At 45.6% G+C, this 12122-nt stretch overlaps 3 protein-coding genes and 1 non-coding gene across 4 annotated transcripts; 2 read left to right on the top strand and 2 right to left on the bottom strand.

The window, feature by feature from the left end:
- Window positions 1-1666: 1666 nt before the first annotated feature.
- COCSADRAFT_187447 (uncharacterized protein) lies at window positions 1667-3877 on the top strand. Its single transcript, XM_007697915.1, has 2 exons — window positions 1667-2371; window positions 2420-3877. The coding sequence occupies exons 1-2, from the start codon at window positions 1848-1850 to the stop codon at window positions 3729-3731; spliced, it is 1836 nt and encodes a 611-aa protein (XP_007696105.1). The 5' UTR covers window positions 1667-1847; the 3' UTR covers window positions 3732-3877.
- A 2430-nt stretch (window positions 3878-6307) lies between these two features.
- Window positions 6308-6390, top strand: COCSADRAFT_t16. Its single transcript has one exon. It is a non-coding gene; the product is annotated as a tRNA-Asp (tRNA).
- Window positions 6391-6989: 599 nt separating this feature from the next.
- COCSADRAFT_350130 (glycoside hydrolase family 5 protein) lies at window positions 6990-8445 on the bottom strand (the record flags this gene model as incomplete). The annotated part of the gene is made up of 1 exon (XM_007697914.1): window positions 6990-8445. The coding sequence occupies one exon, from the start codon at window positions 8443-8445 to the stop codon at window positions 7300-7302; it is 1146 nt and encodes a 381-aa protein (XP_007696104.1). The 3' UTR covers window positions 6990-7299.
- Window positions 8446-8983: 538 nt separating this feature from the next.
- COCSADRAFT_80077 (uncharacterized protein) lies at window positions 8984-10871 on the bottom strand (the record flags this gene model as incomplete). The annotated part of the gene is made up of 2 exons (XM_007697913.1): window positions 8984-10528; window positions 10641-10871. 2 exons carry the CDS (start codon window positions 10869-10871, stop codon window positions 8984-8986), a joined length of 1776 nt encoding a protein of 591 aa, XP_007696103.1.
- Between the last annotated feature and the right edge of the window lie 1251 nt (window positions 10872-12122).

The following is a 12122-nucleotide window of genomic DNA, read 5'->3' as shown; positions in this document are numbered from 1 at the left end:
TCGGGCAGGAATATCAGCATCAACTCGAAATATCCAGCGTGCTCTTCGGAAGAGAAATGCTAGAGTCTATCGAGCTGCCTAGTCTAGAAGAATCACCCTAGATCAAGCTACCCAGCGTCTTGATTACTGCTAGAAATATTGACTCAAGCCTATCCAAAGCTTTTAGGATGGAGTAATATTCACCGACAAAGCCCATATGTCAATGAGCGAGTTACCACAGCAGATCATTTTACAGGTTAAAGGTGAGCGATATAAGCCAAAAAGTATTGCAAACACTCCATCAAAGACACCTACCGACGTCCATTTTGCTGCTTGGGTGGACTAATACGATATAGCTTCTGCTCTGGTGTTCTATAATGACGAGATGGATGATGTTGAAGTCACAAAACCACCACCAAAGCCGCGTCCTCGTCCGACGACTGAAACCGACGATCAATATCAAGCTCGGGGGGCTGGCTGGGAAGCCCAGAAGGCTCGTAATCCGATTATTTCTCGTCCGGGTAACTGCATGACGGCAGAATATTACACCAAAAATATCCTCCCAATATACCGTGACGCCTACCACTCACTCGTCTCTCGGAGTGATATACTGCGCGCCCACCTCCACCCAGATTGCCAGTATAACTGGTATCTTGTCGAAGATAATGACCCAAGTCATGGCACCAAAAATCCGATCTCAATGCCGTCGCGGTATCGAGGAAATCACGGCATCAAGACACTGCGTCACCCAGCTAACTCACCAGACTTCAACCCAAGTGAGAGCCTTTGGGAGCTAATCAAAGAACGGGTAAAACGATATATCAAGAATATCAATACTATAAAAGATCTCAAAGATGCTTTACAGTCTGAGTGGAGAAACATCACCCAAGACAACATCCAGCGACGGATCAAAGAGATGCCAAAGAGACTACAACACGGCTATTAGTGTCCAGAATCGCGCGTCAAAACCAAATTTTGGTAGCTCAACTCTAAATAATGAGCCTTGAAAAAGCTCTAGAACTAGCTATCAAGTGTTGCGATAGTGATGCACTCAGTCAAAATGTCGTGTTGTATGGGGTTACCACCAGAAACGGCATGGTGGGGCAATGTCGGCGTTCCCGGAGTGGTTACCTTTTTCTGTCATGGGGGTGCCCCTATCATTTACCTGTTGGTAGTTGCTGTTTTATCCGAGGGAGATTGTACATTCAATTCGCTGCTGGAGCGCTTATATCCCTCAGTATTCTGTAGCTTTCTTTTTACTAATAGACTATAGTAAAGTTCTATTTTAAGATAAAAAAAGTTTCTCTCTTAAGATCTGATTTCTTATAACTATTCATGAAAAATTACATCTAGTTAACTACTTGTAGTGTAAAATTTTAGCCCCCAACATGTGTATATTTAGCCTGATCCGCCACCACACCAGATTGCGGATACCTAAAGCTTGGCTGCATTATTTAATCTCGGGCTCGTTGGCCCTTACCCCCTCTTCCATCTTGTGCTTTTCTCGCCTCGCCAATTACCTCGGAACTGACCGTCGACCACATATTCATAACTTACACTCCCTTCATAAGGAAGACTAGGACGTCTTTGCATTATGAGCCGTCAGGCTGCGGCTGATTTTGAGGTGTTCGAAATACCGTTTGTCACATTTCTATCCCAAGTTAAGCGCTACTGCTCACAGCTTTAGGCCGGAAAACTTATACGTCGAACTATTGGATAGTGGTAATGCGTCTAACGCAAAAGGCGCTTCACAGCGAACATGGCCACATTTTCGCCACTGCCTACGTGTACTTCGACTGCAATTTATCAATCTTGTATTCGAACGCCTCGTTAGCTGGAAATCTAGTACTGAGCACCGGAAAGTCGCAATGTACCGCAAAAGACGCGTGGCAGCCTCACACGTTCTACTCCAACTTTTCCCCCTGGGCGGAGCAATAGTACTCTTGATTCTTCAATGGACAAAGTATTGGATAGGAATCCAGACTAACGTATCTACGTTCCTACAATTTACAGCCAAGTTTCATGAATTGACAATGCAGGCTTCGCTTGTCGAAATTTTGCTTTGTGTCATTCGCACTAACATAGTCAACGGATACATCCCATTAGGCGCGCTTTCTAGTACCACACAGGCGACCCAGTTGTCGTACCTCTGGTCTCTCGACTTCATCTCAACATTTAAATCTCCTGCTTTTAAGGGATGGCAGAGAACAGTGTTTCTTCTTGTTATCTTGACTATTGTACCTCTGACATCGCTCGTTGGACCTTCGAGTGCCATTCTCATGATACCCCGTCCGGATACCCCACATATCGTCCAAGAATACAATTGGTACTTGCCTAATTCGACTGATGATGTATATCCTTCGTCCTTGAGTCAACATAATGGCTTGATAATGTGAGTACTGAGTCCTTTTCGCACAACCGAGACTGAAAGGTTATCTAGAGACCTTCTGAACCTGGAAACGACCATCGCAAGCAGAAGAACGCAAGTTTTTTTAAATGAGGAGCAAGGCTCCTTAATCGACATGATCGCAAGCGAAGAATGCGATTCTTATCTGCAAAGATCCTTACGTCAATCCTTTTTCTACAACCAAGATTATGTGGAATCAAACACGACGCTGCCGACTTGCTTAAATTCTGAATTGTTTATCATGTCAGGTGCTGACTGGCGACGATTGTATAGAGGCGTAGGAAATCGAACCACAATCCTCCTTCAGACACTGCATCCAGTGGTATCAACACGTTGTACGACCAAATCAATGAGAAAATCGGATGATATATTTTATGTGCGCGAAAACAGAACCTTAGGTGTTCTCTTTAATACTCAAACACTTGTGGATCGAGTCTCGAACTTTACTGGCTCCAGCAATGCAACACTTCGAGTGCCCGGACTGAGTCTTCCTGAAGACTCGGAGAAAGTCTTTTACCCTCCGATCTGGATGTCATCTCCAGAAAGTAGTTCAAGCTCACTGATTGGCGTTTTTGCCTCTTGGGAGGGGTTTGCTCAGCAAGACGAATTGCCACACTCACTCCCGTGGATATTGACACAACCCGAATCTTATAGGTCTAGCCTATACGTTACCACCTGTACAATATCGGCTTATTGGAACAACGGAGAGTCACAGCTGATTGAAAGATCGGGCGAGATGGTTGTACAGACTAGGGAATCACCCAGGTCAGAGCCGTATAAAGCAAGGCCCATTACCTTGGATCTAACTGGTATCCACACCGTTCAGACTCCTGAGTTCCTTCGCGACATGGCCTCCTCCATCGGCGGAATTGGGTATGATTTTGGCATACCTTTCGCCCTCGCGATCGCTCAAATACCTATCGATCATGTCGATCCATCGTCAGAAATGCCACCCAATTTCAATGAACACAATATGACTGTTTTCAAGGGCAATACCTTTGTATACGGTTACGGATACGGTAGCAGGTCGACCTCCGTTCAACTTGCAATACTGGTCATGATTACATACTGCGTAATCGCCACCGCCTACAGTGGATACATTCTGGTCACCGGATCCACATCGACAGCATGGAACTCCACAATCGAACTAGTTGCCCTTGCACTGCAATCAAAAAAACCAGACTACCTCGGACATATATCTGTAGGGATTGATTCGATTGAGACAATGAAAGAAGGTGTTCGAATCTGTGCTAATCAGGACAACGAGCTTGAAATGATCTTCGCGCATGACCGCGACATTGACAAGCGGGATCTAAGGAAAATTCAGAGCAACAAGGAGTACTAAGGCGCAACTACTATCTGTTCGCTTTTAGTATGGCTGTAAGCAGTTGTGGGTGTAGAAAGTATTGTCCATCCTGTTGAGTACAATGATAGGAGCAAGTTTAAATACAGCGTCATTAGTCAGTGAGCAAGCACGTGACTATACATGGTACTTCTAGGCTTACAATAGCAGTTATTAGCAACTCCACGTTTGGCTAGATCGAAGTGCTACAAGTGTCTCAGGTGCAGAAGCGAAGAGTAAATTCTGAGAGCCTATCTGTTTTCACTGAGAATGACAGTAATATTAATTATTCCTGGCAGGCTATCTGTGATAACGTCGATCGTGCATGTGTCAAGTACCAGTTTGACCACTGCCTCATGTTAATTCTCCGCGGCCCACAAGAGCGGCGTCCAGCCGTAATCATCGCCTTTCGACTCCTGGCCGTTGCCCTTTTCCAACAATAGCTATACAACTGCATACTGCCCAAAACATAACGCCAATGCAATGGCTGTTAAGAAGGAAATCGGAGGAGATATATCCTTTTGATGAATCTGGAACCATACTGAATAGGCCTCAGAATCTGGATCACAGATATGCGAAGCAATTAGTACAATGGCATTGTCCTGATGGCTGGGGCAGGTCTCACGCACATGTCAAGCCCAAAGTACGGCCGAATAGCCCAGAAACGTGTGGCCATTGATGTACTTGTCCCCCAGGGTAGCATCTGTCAGAAGACTGGCCCTCGATTTGAAGAAGTTAAAGTAATTCATGCAGGCTGTTGTAAGAACACTGTGCGCATAATCGATAGTAATCGAGTGATGCCATAGTGACCAGATGTGAATGTTTAGACACGATGGCAGATTGCTTAGAAGAAGCTCACGAGCAGTCTAGTGAAGGAAGTAGATCTTGCCATCATCGATCGAGACGAATGATCCACACAAAGACCTAAGACGCAACTGAAAATTCGTGTCATCTTCTTGGTTAAGATTATTAACGTACCCCACGGGTTGGTGGGCCACGCTAGCTGTTGCCCTCACCAAAACTCCCCCCCTCCCTAATGTCGTAACAACAACAGCACCTAGAGCCTTCTTCTAAACATTAGATATAGCTTACTCTTTAGACTCTTAAACAAGACGCGAATCTCTTAGAGCGACGCGCTATAGCTATCTATAACATCTCTCATAATATACTAAGCCGTTAACGCGCTAGTCGTGCTTTAAAAGCAGATTGCTGTAACAACAGAGTTCTTACAGCCATATATAACCAGACCAAGTATCAAGCAGAACCGGAGCCAAACCAGATCAAGCCCAAACCCAGGGGGGACGAACACCTGGGGGGGGGGGGGAAGGAACTATCCTGGATCGGCACCGGAACCGTACCAGGTCACTGTCGGAACGGTTCCCTGTCTAGGGAAAGTGACAGCAGGCATTGGCAGTATAAGAAGCATCGTGAAGACTAGAGGTGTAGGGCAGATTTCTGATATCCTTTCGTACAAGGCCTATAGGTGTTCTGTCTTGAATCAAGGTTCTTCTGTTGTACCACGCACTCCCATATGCCTCTGAGTGACACCTCCAACCGACACTGATCCGAACAGATCTTGCCTGTGCCGTTACAATTGCTAGCTTAAATTAAAAAATCTAACTAAGTTTAAAGAGAAGATAGTTATTAAGTATAACTATACTTAAGCTTATTATATATAGATTTCCCTCTAAACTTATAGACGTAGCTAATATAACTAATTCTTTACGCGCTAAGCGCAATCTAGGCTAGATTGTAACGGCACAGGCAAGATCTGTTCGGATCAGTGTCGGTTGGAGGTGTCACTCAGAGGCATATGGGAGTGCGTGGTACAACAGAAGAACCTTGATTCAAGACAGAACACCTATAGGCCTTGTACGAAAGGATATCAAAAGTCTACAGAACTAACTACAGGCAGAGTCTTAATATATACTGGTCCTAGTCGGGTCCGAATCGGATCCGACTCCAAGAATGCTAGACTGCTGAAGGAGGGCGGCGGATCCTTGTACCGATCCAACTCCGGTAAGGGTCCGGTGCTGGGCAGGACTGTAACATCGTTACACCTATGCTAACTCGATATTTTAGAACCCGACTTAACTGTAAGGTTATTGCGCTGATATTATATTGATATTCGTGGAGTTAATTGTAAGAGTAAGTGTCTGGCTCGAACGAGTAGTTAGGGGGTGATAAATTCACGATATAATTGGTTAACAGCTGCACTATGCCTAGTAACTATGGGGTTGCGCGTGCAGTATGAGATATTACGTGCTTTGCTAAAAACGGACGCTTAAAAGAATACATAGCGCACGCTGCGATAATAAGGTGAAGTCACGAGCTACGTCCGTACAACCTGCCATAGCTAGTCAGTGTTAATGATTAAACGCTGCGATGCTGCTTTAAGGCGGCAAGTGCCGCCAATACACTAAGGCTCCCAACATGCAAGGGGGATGAAACACGAACTACTTTAAGGCTAATATATCTGGAAACAGAAAGTAGACTCTCAGATTATGGTGACTGAAACAGGGAAATTAACGGTAATTGGTAACCTAGAACGGAAAATTTAACGGACATGTTGACAAACAGCACAGTTACATAGTGGTCAGTATTTCCGCTTGTCAAGCAATTGACAAATCGCGGGAGACCGGGGTTCAATTCCCCGCTGGAGAGTTCTTTTTTTTGCGTTTTTTTAGTGGGAGAGTCAGTCACAATCAACGTATTTCTTCTGCGCGGGCCCACCCTTGCCTTAAGCGAGAGGCTAGCTAGTGACTTTTTGGCCTTCACGCCTGAAACGGATGCACGACGAACGGCGGATCGGACAAGTATCCCTGCTTTCTTTTGGTCTGCCGTCGTTCTGTCTCTCAGTTTTACCGTTCACAGCAGCGCGTCCTTGGTAAGCTTTTGCTGTCTTTTTTTCTTGCAGTCTCTCGGCCTTACGTCATCCAGAGAAGGTCCACCCCGGGATCTCGCAAATCTCGAAGCTGTGCAGCCGTGCACTAGAGCTCACTGAACAGTAGCCTTTGAACAAGACAAGAGTCGCCAATGATCCGCGACGTAAATATGCAATGACGCGGCTTCTATTTAGGCAAATAGTATTGCTTCAATCAATTCCAGCAGTATCTCGGCGAATGAGAAAAGTGGCTCTTGTTTGTGGATCTCAGATATCTAGCCAGAGAAAGATGGAGGGCGAATCAGTCTGCGCTATATTTTGTCATTAACAACATTATCCAATGGATCTAGAGTTTGCAAAAACGCATAAATTCTCTATTCGATACTTCCTAATATTCCCAAATTCAAGGCGCTGCTGTCTTACGGCCATCTTCTTGCAAGATCATGTTCAAACCATCACGCTTAATGCAGTTCTCAAATGCAAAACTCTTTGTCAACTCCTCGAACTCATCCTCGTTCTTATCCTTGAATGAATCAGCGAATTCCTAGCCAAGATACTCGCTCATAAGACCTTCTCGGACGGCTCTCTCTACCTGCCTATCGAACGTTTAGATGTTGGGTACATCTTCTTTAGACCTTCAATGGATGGCTCGTATACGTCTTTGACGACATCCTTGTCAACGATGCTCTAAAAGTCGAGAGCAAGATTTTGTTTTGTGGCAACAAAGGGCGCGATAAGCTTCATGTAAGGCATGTCTGGGCTGACATACATCATACCTTGGTAACCGATATCTTTGTAGAGCCAGATACTCCAACTTACTTGACCACGCGCGTAGATTTCTAGCTGATCTTGCAGCATGTGGTAACGTGCATTGTTGGTTTTCACTGCCTCTGGGTCGGTATGCTCATCGGCATATACTGGACCGAATTCACCATTCCAGATGGGAATATTCTTTTCCCGCATGAAGAAAACCTTCCGGTCGGACTGTCGTATGCGTTTACTTTTTTGCTCTTTGCTACCGGTATAGAGTGGCTGTCCTGGGATTGGGAAACCGAACATTGCATAATCGTAGTATGCGTAAACGGAGTTAGGAAGCACATTCTGGAAGTAGGTAAAGTCCATTGTGTATGTGTCACCGTCGATGAAAAGCATTGTCTCTGGGTCTACAGCTCGGATCTCTTTCTCTACACGCTCATACCATGAGATCAAGCGAACATGCTGGGGATCCGCTGGCTCGTTTAGGAGATTATAACCACAGACCACAGGGTTTCCATTATAGTGTGCAGCAATTGCAGCAATGGCTTTCCATAGCTCGATAGCTTGATCTTGGAAAACGCGAAAGTCCCAGAATAAGGCCTTGTTCAGACCACTGTCGCAGTGCCAGTCTTGGTTCTGACCTCCTGGAACAGCGTGAAGGTCGAGGACAACATACAAATTGTATTTTGCACAAATATTGACGGCGCGGCCAAGCAGCTCGAATCCCTTCTTCTTGAAATGGGTTGGGTTTTGGTCGTCAATGAAGTGGCGGTAGTTGAATGGGATGCGAATGCAGTTCATACCAAGCGGTGCGAAGAATTCTGCATCGGCTTCTGTGAAGAAATGTTGTAGTAGGCGGTCGAAGAAGAATTGTGCCTTTTCTTTGCCCGGCACTGAAGCAAGTGCTGTCTTGTGCTCATGTTCATGACCAGAATAGCCGGTGATGAAATTCTCCATGTTCAAATATCTACCGAGAGCTGTGCCTTTGAGCACAACGCGCTGCCCAGCAGCATTGACAATTGCATCGCCCGGTGTGCGCAAAGGATGATAAGGTCGATTGGAGGTGTGAATTGCCATTATGAAAGGATAATGTTCGAATTGATAGGTTGGTTGCAGTATGAGCTCAAGTGGAAAAAGAGCGTTACATACAGAATGTTGGCCAGATGTTGAAGTCTCTTAAAAGAATGCAAAGCACTCGGCTGACGTCGCTGCTGCCATGCGAGAAGAAGAAGAAGCTAGCTGCCACACATGAAAAATATAGGCGAAACCACTAAAGATCTGACTAACGAGGTAGCCGGTTTGGGGAGCAGAATCGCACTCGACTGACGAGTAACGAGGATTGAATTCATAGGCTAATTGATTTGAAAAGTAAACTTAAAGTATCACCAAGGCAGCCATGACTAAACACTAGCGTTAATATGCTGCTAGAAAGTATGACATCTTTCCTTTTTTTGCCTCAGAAGGTTTATGATGATACTTCAACAACTTAGTTGTCAAAATTGCACCTATTATGCGCTGAACCAAAAGTCAATTCGCATGAGCCATGGCCGCATAGTAGTAGCGAAAGTGTTTTTGTTTACGGATTGTATAAATTCGCTAAAAGCATCAAGTGTGTTTACATTTTGCTTTGGGAATACGACTTCGTAAGAATATACGTAAAGATCATTGTGAACAAGCTCATAGCAAGTCCACCGATCCAGGAGGCCTCAGCATCATCTCTCATCTTGTCACCACTAACAAAAAGGACAACCCAAGCCCTGTCACCCAGCCCCAAGACGGTTCCAGTGCACCAGCAGCTTTCGTAGAAACCGATGAGCTCAAATATAGAACTCAAGATAATCCATGTAGCATTGATAACGGCAACGGATTTACCAAAGAGCCGCATAAGCACGGCGAGTCTACCAATCCACTTGATCTGTGGACTACGAGGAACTTCTCGCACTGCACCTGTTGCTCCGTCCCATCGCTCTGTCTGATATATGAGCATTACGTGATGCGACAGGAAAACAGATATCAGTAAGAGAACATGGGCGCAAGTAGCGAAGATGCCGTACAGTAGATAACTCCCAGAGCGACATCCGAGACCGCGCACCTCCGTCAGGTACGATATGACAATGGCAGACCCAGTGACGCCCCACTGAAGAAATACGGCGATAGCATTAGAGATTATGAAGTTCCATTTCCAATCGGAGCTCTCTTTGACATCCTTCCAAGTCATGTATGGCTCATCAACATTGTGAGATGAGCCGGCTTCGAGCTGGATCGTGTTATTTCGCTGAACCTGTTGTACAGGCTCAGAAGGGTCTGCTTGAGCTACCCGTAACTCCGGCAAATTGCGCCTTCTTTCGAACTCGCCGACAATTCTGTCTCGCAGCTTTGGGTACGTCAATATACGCGCATAGTTGTAAGCGGGACCCTGACATGCTTCGTCCCCTTGCACTTTACTCCACAAGGCCTGAGGTAATTGCCTCGGCAGCGGGTTTATGAAGCCAGACTCAGCCTCTAGTGCTTTTATTGGGGCAGATGCTCCACTTAATATCTCGCCTTGAATTGCTTCTCGCACTGTGTCCTTTCGTGATTGTGTCCCTGCAGCCATCCAACCCAAGACTACCGGAACTAACCATGTCCAAAGGGTGCCGGAGGAGAGCAGAAGGGCTTCGGAATGCTGACCAAGCGATGTCACGTACGATCCAACGATGGTCAAAACCCAGGCAATGACTGCAAAAAAGGTCTGCGCAACGAGGGAGAATGTGTACTGCCGGCGAGTCTTGCGGATACGCTGTTCGAGAGGTAGCCATCGGTCACGCAACCGCTCTGTATCCTCGTCAAACAGTTGCCGGAACTGATCCTCCTTGATTCTGATGGGAGACTGCTGAGAGTTGCAAAGGAAGTACTCAGCCGACTCTACTGCCTCTCTTAAATGTGATGTAGCTTTACCATTACCGAATTTGGCTGCGAATGTTATCGATGTGGAATGCGCATTGAGAGCTGTCGACATGAGAGAGAAGGTAGACAACATCGGACTTCCGACTGCGAGGCAGAAACTTTCAAAGTTTCCAGATATGGAACCCGTTTCGTACGGTAGTTGCGCCGTCAGACCGAGCCAAGGTAAGAGGTAGTTTGTCACACCGGATGTGAAGATTGGGAAATCAAAGACCTGCTAGAATTTAGCGTTGAAAATATACAGCACGGATCTAAAAACTCAGATTATTGGTGGCAACTCCATAAACCGGTAACTCTGTTGAACTGTGCTGATAAGGGGATGACAATACCATAGGAAAGTTCTGCCTGGCGCAGTAGGCATGACAGGTCTTCATATCAATACCCCAGGCATTCCATACTTCCTTGACGTATTCCACGGGCTTGTGACCATTCTGTGCGACAAGACCCTCAGCTATTTCCGTGAGGTTTTCAGCCTCAAGAAGGCGGCGTACACACTTTGCTGCCCACGAGGAGCCATCGCCGATCGGCTTTAGGAAATCTGTCAGCGCTGAATCGTTCATGTTATGAAAATGTAGACATGATTTTTGAATCATAAATATATGCTAGGGGAGAGAGTGACTTATCAATCTCGCCTCGAGGACCAGGCTATCAGGCAGCAGTCGCAGCTGCATTGGGTATCACAAGCCTACAGCACCTATCGATGAATGCGGCTAAAATGAGGCGAATATTTGACGCTCCAATCAATGATGGTCGGTTGAGAATCTCGCATATGGTGGGGGCTGTGCTCAGCGTAGCCACACAGCACATCCTACAGTAACAAGGTGAGGTTGCAAGCCACATCACGTTGAGAACTGAGTCGAGGATAATGCGAGGCCATTCAGTGTTGATTATTAAGCGCCACGATACCGCTTCGAAACACCAATCGCTACCAATACGCTAATGGTGGCCTTCAAGGACCATTTGGAGATAGAAATGGCTTAAAGCTGAAATCAATGCAGCGCTTACAAATTATATGGTTGCGATCTTCATGGTTATCAATAGAAGGCAATATATCCCAGAACGGAAATGTAACTCCCGGCTGCACTTACCTAGAACAGAAAAATAGCTGTTGTCATGGCAGGCAGCTCAGTAATGAAGTAGTTACTGTTTCTACTTGTCAAACAATTGATAGATCGCGGGAACCCAGGGCTTAACCCCTCCGCTATAGAGCTTTCATATCTCATCAATTGTGTTTATTCAGGAATTAGTGGTGTGAAGTGCTACTTAGTCTAACGAATAGCTGTGACCGGTTGTATATGCATCTCCACAGAGTACCTGAATATTCGATTAGATCTATATCGATAACGCTGGAACTTAAGAAACTTCAGCATTATCACTCAAACTCAAATATCGTTTCGAGAAATACAACATGGTAAAATTCAGCAACAGAGCCAAGCGAGCGTGAATCTGCACGATTGAAACTTAAAGCGTAGTACAATGCTTTTCTAGATCCTTCTGCTATCATCTGATGTCCGCTTCTTGTCTAAAAGGCATAATTGCACCAACTCCATGCACAAAGAGCGCAAGTATGCCACGAAGCTTATTTCTGGTATGCAAGAGGATTCAGTTATCCAGCCAAAGAATACCATGATTTCTTTATTACAATGGCGGTGAGATAATTGGCTTTAATGGGCAATGTCTGTAGTGGATTTGAGCTGACAAATGCACGCTGCTAAGATTGAGATTTCTTGGCTTGTCTATCACGCTTTTTGTGAACGCTTGCTTCTTATGGCATTATAGCAGTACCACATACTTGTGATAGAGTGAGGTAA

This window comes from Bipolaris sorokiniana (genome assembly GCF_000338995.1).
Source record: "Bipolaris sorokiniana ND90Pr unplaced genomic scaffold COCSAscaffold_2, whole genome shotgun sequence".
NCBI lineage: Eukaryota > Fungi > Ascomycota > Dothideomycetes > Pleosporales > Pleosporaceae > Bipolaris > Bipolaris sorokiniana.
Note: the sequence above shows the minus strand (reverse complement) of the source record. Positions and strands in the feature narration are given on the sequence as shown.

Excerpts from the sequence above, each read along its gene's own strand:
- COCSADRAFT_187447 (XM_007697915.1), top strand. The coding sequence starts at position 1,848 with ATGTACCGCAAAAGACGCGTGGCAGCCTCACACGTTCTACTCCAACTT. Across the intron at positions 2,372-2,419 it reads CAACATAATGGCTTGATAAT|AGACCTTCTGAACCTGGAAA; the intron begins GTGAGTACTGAG and ends AAGGTTATCTAG.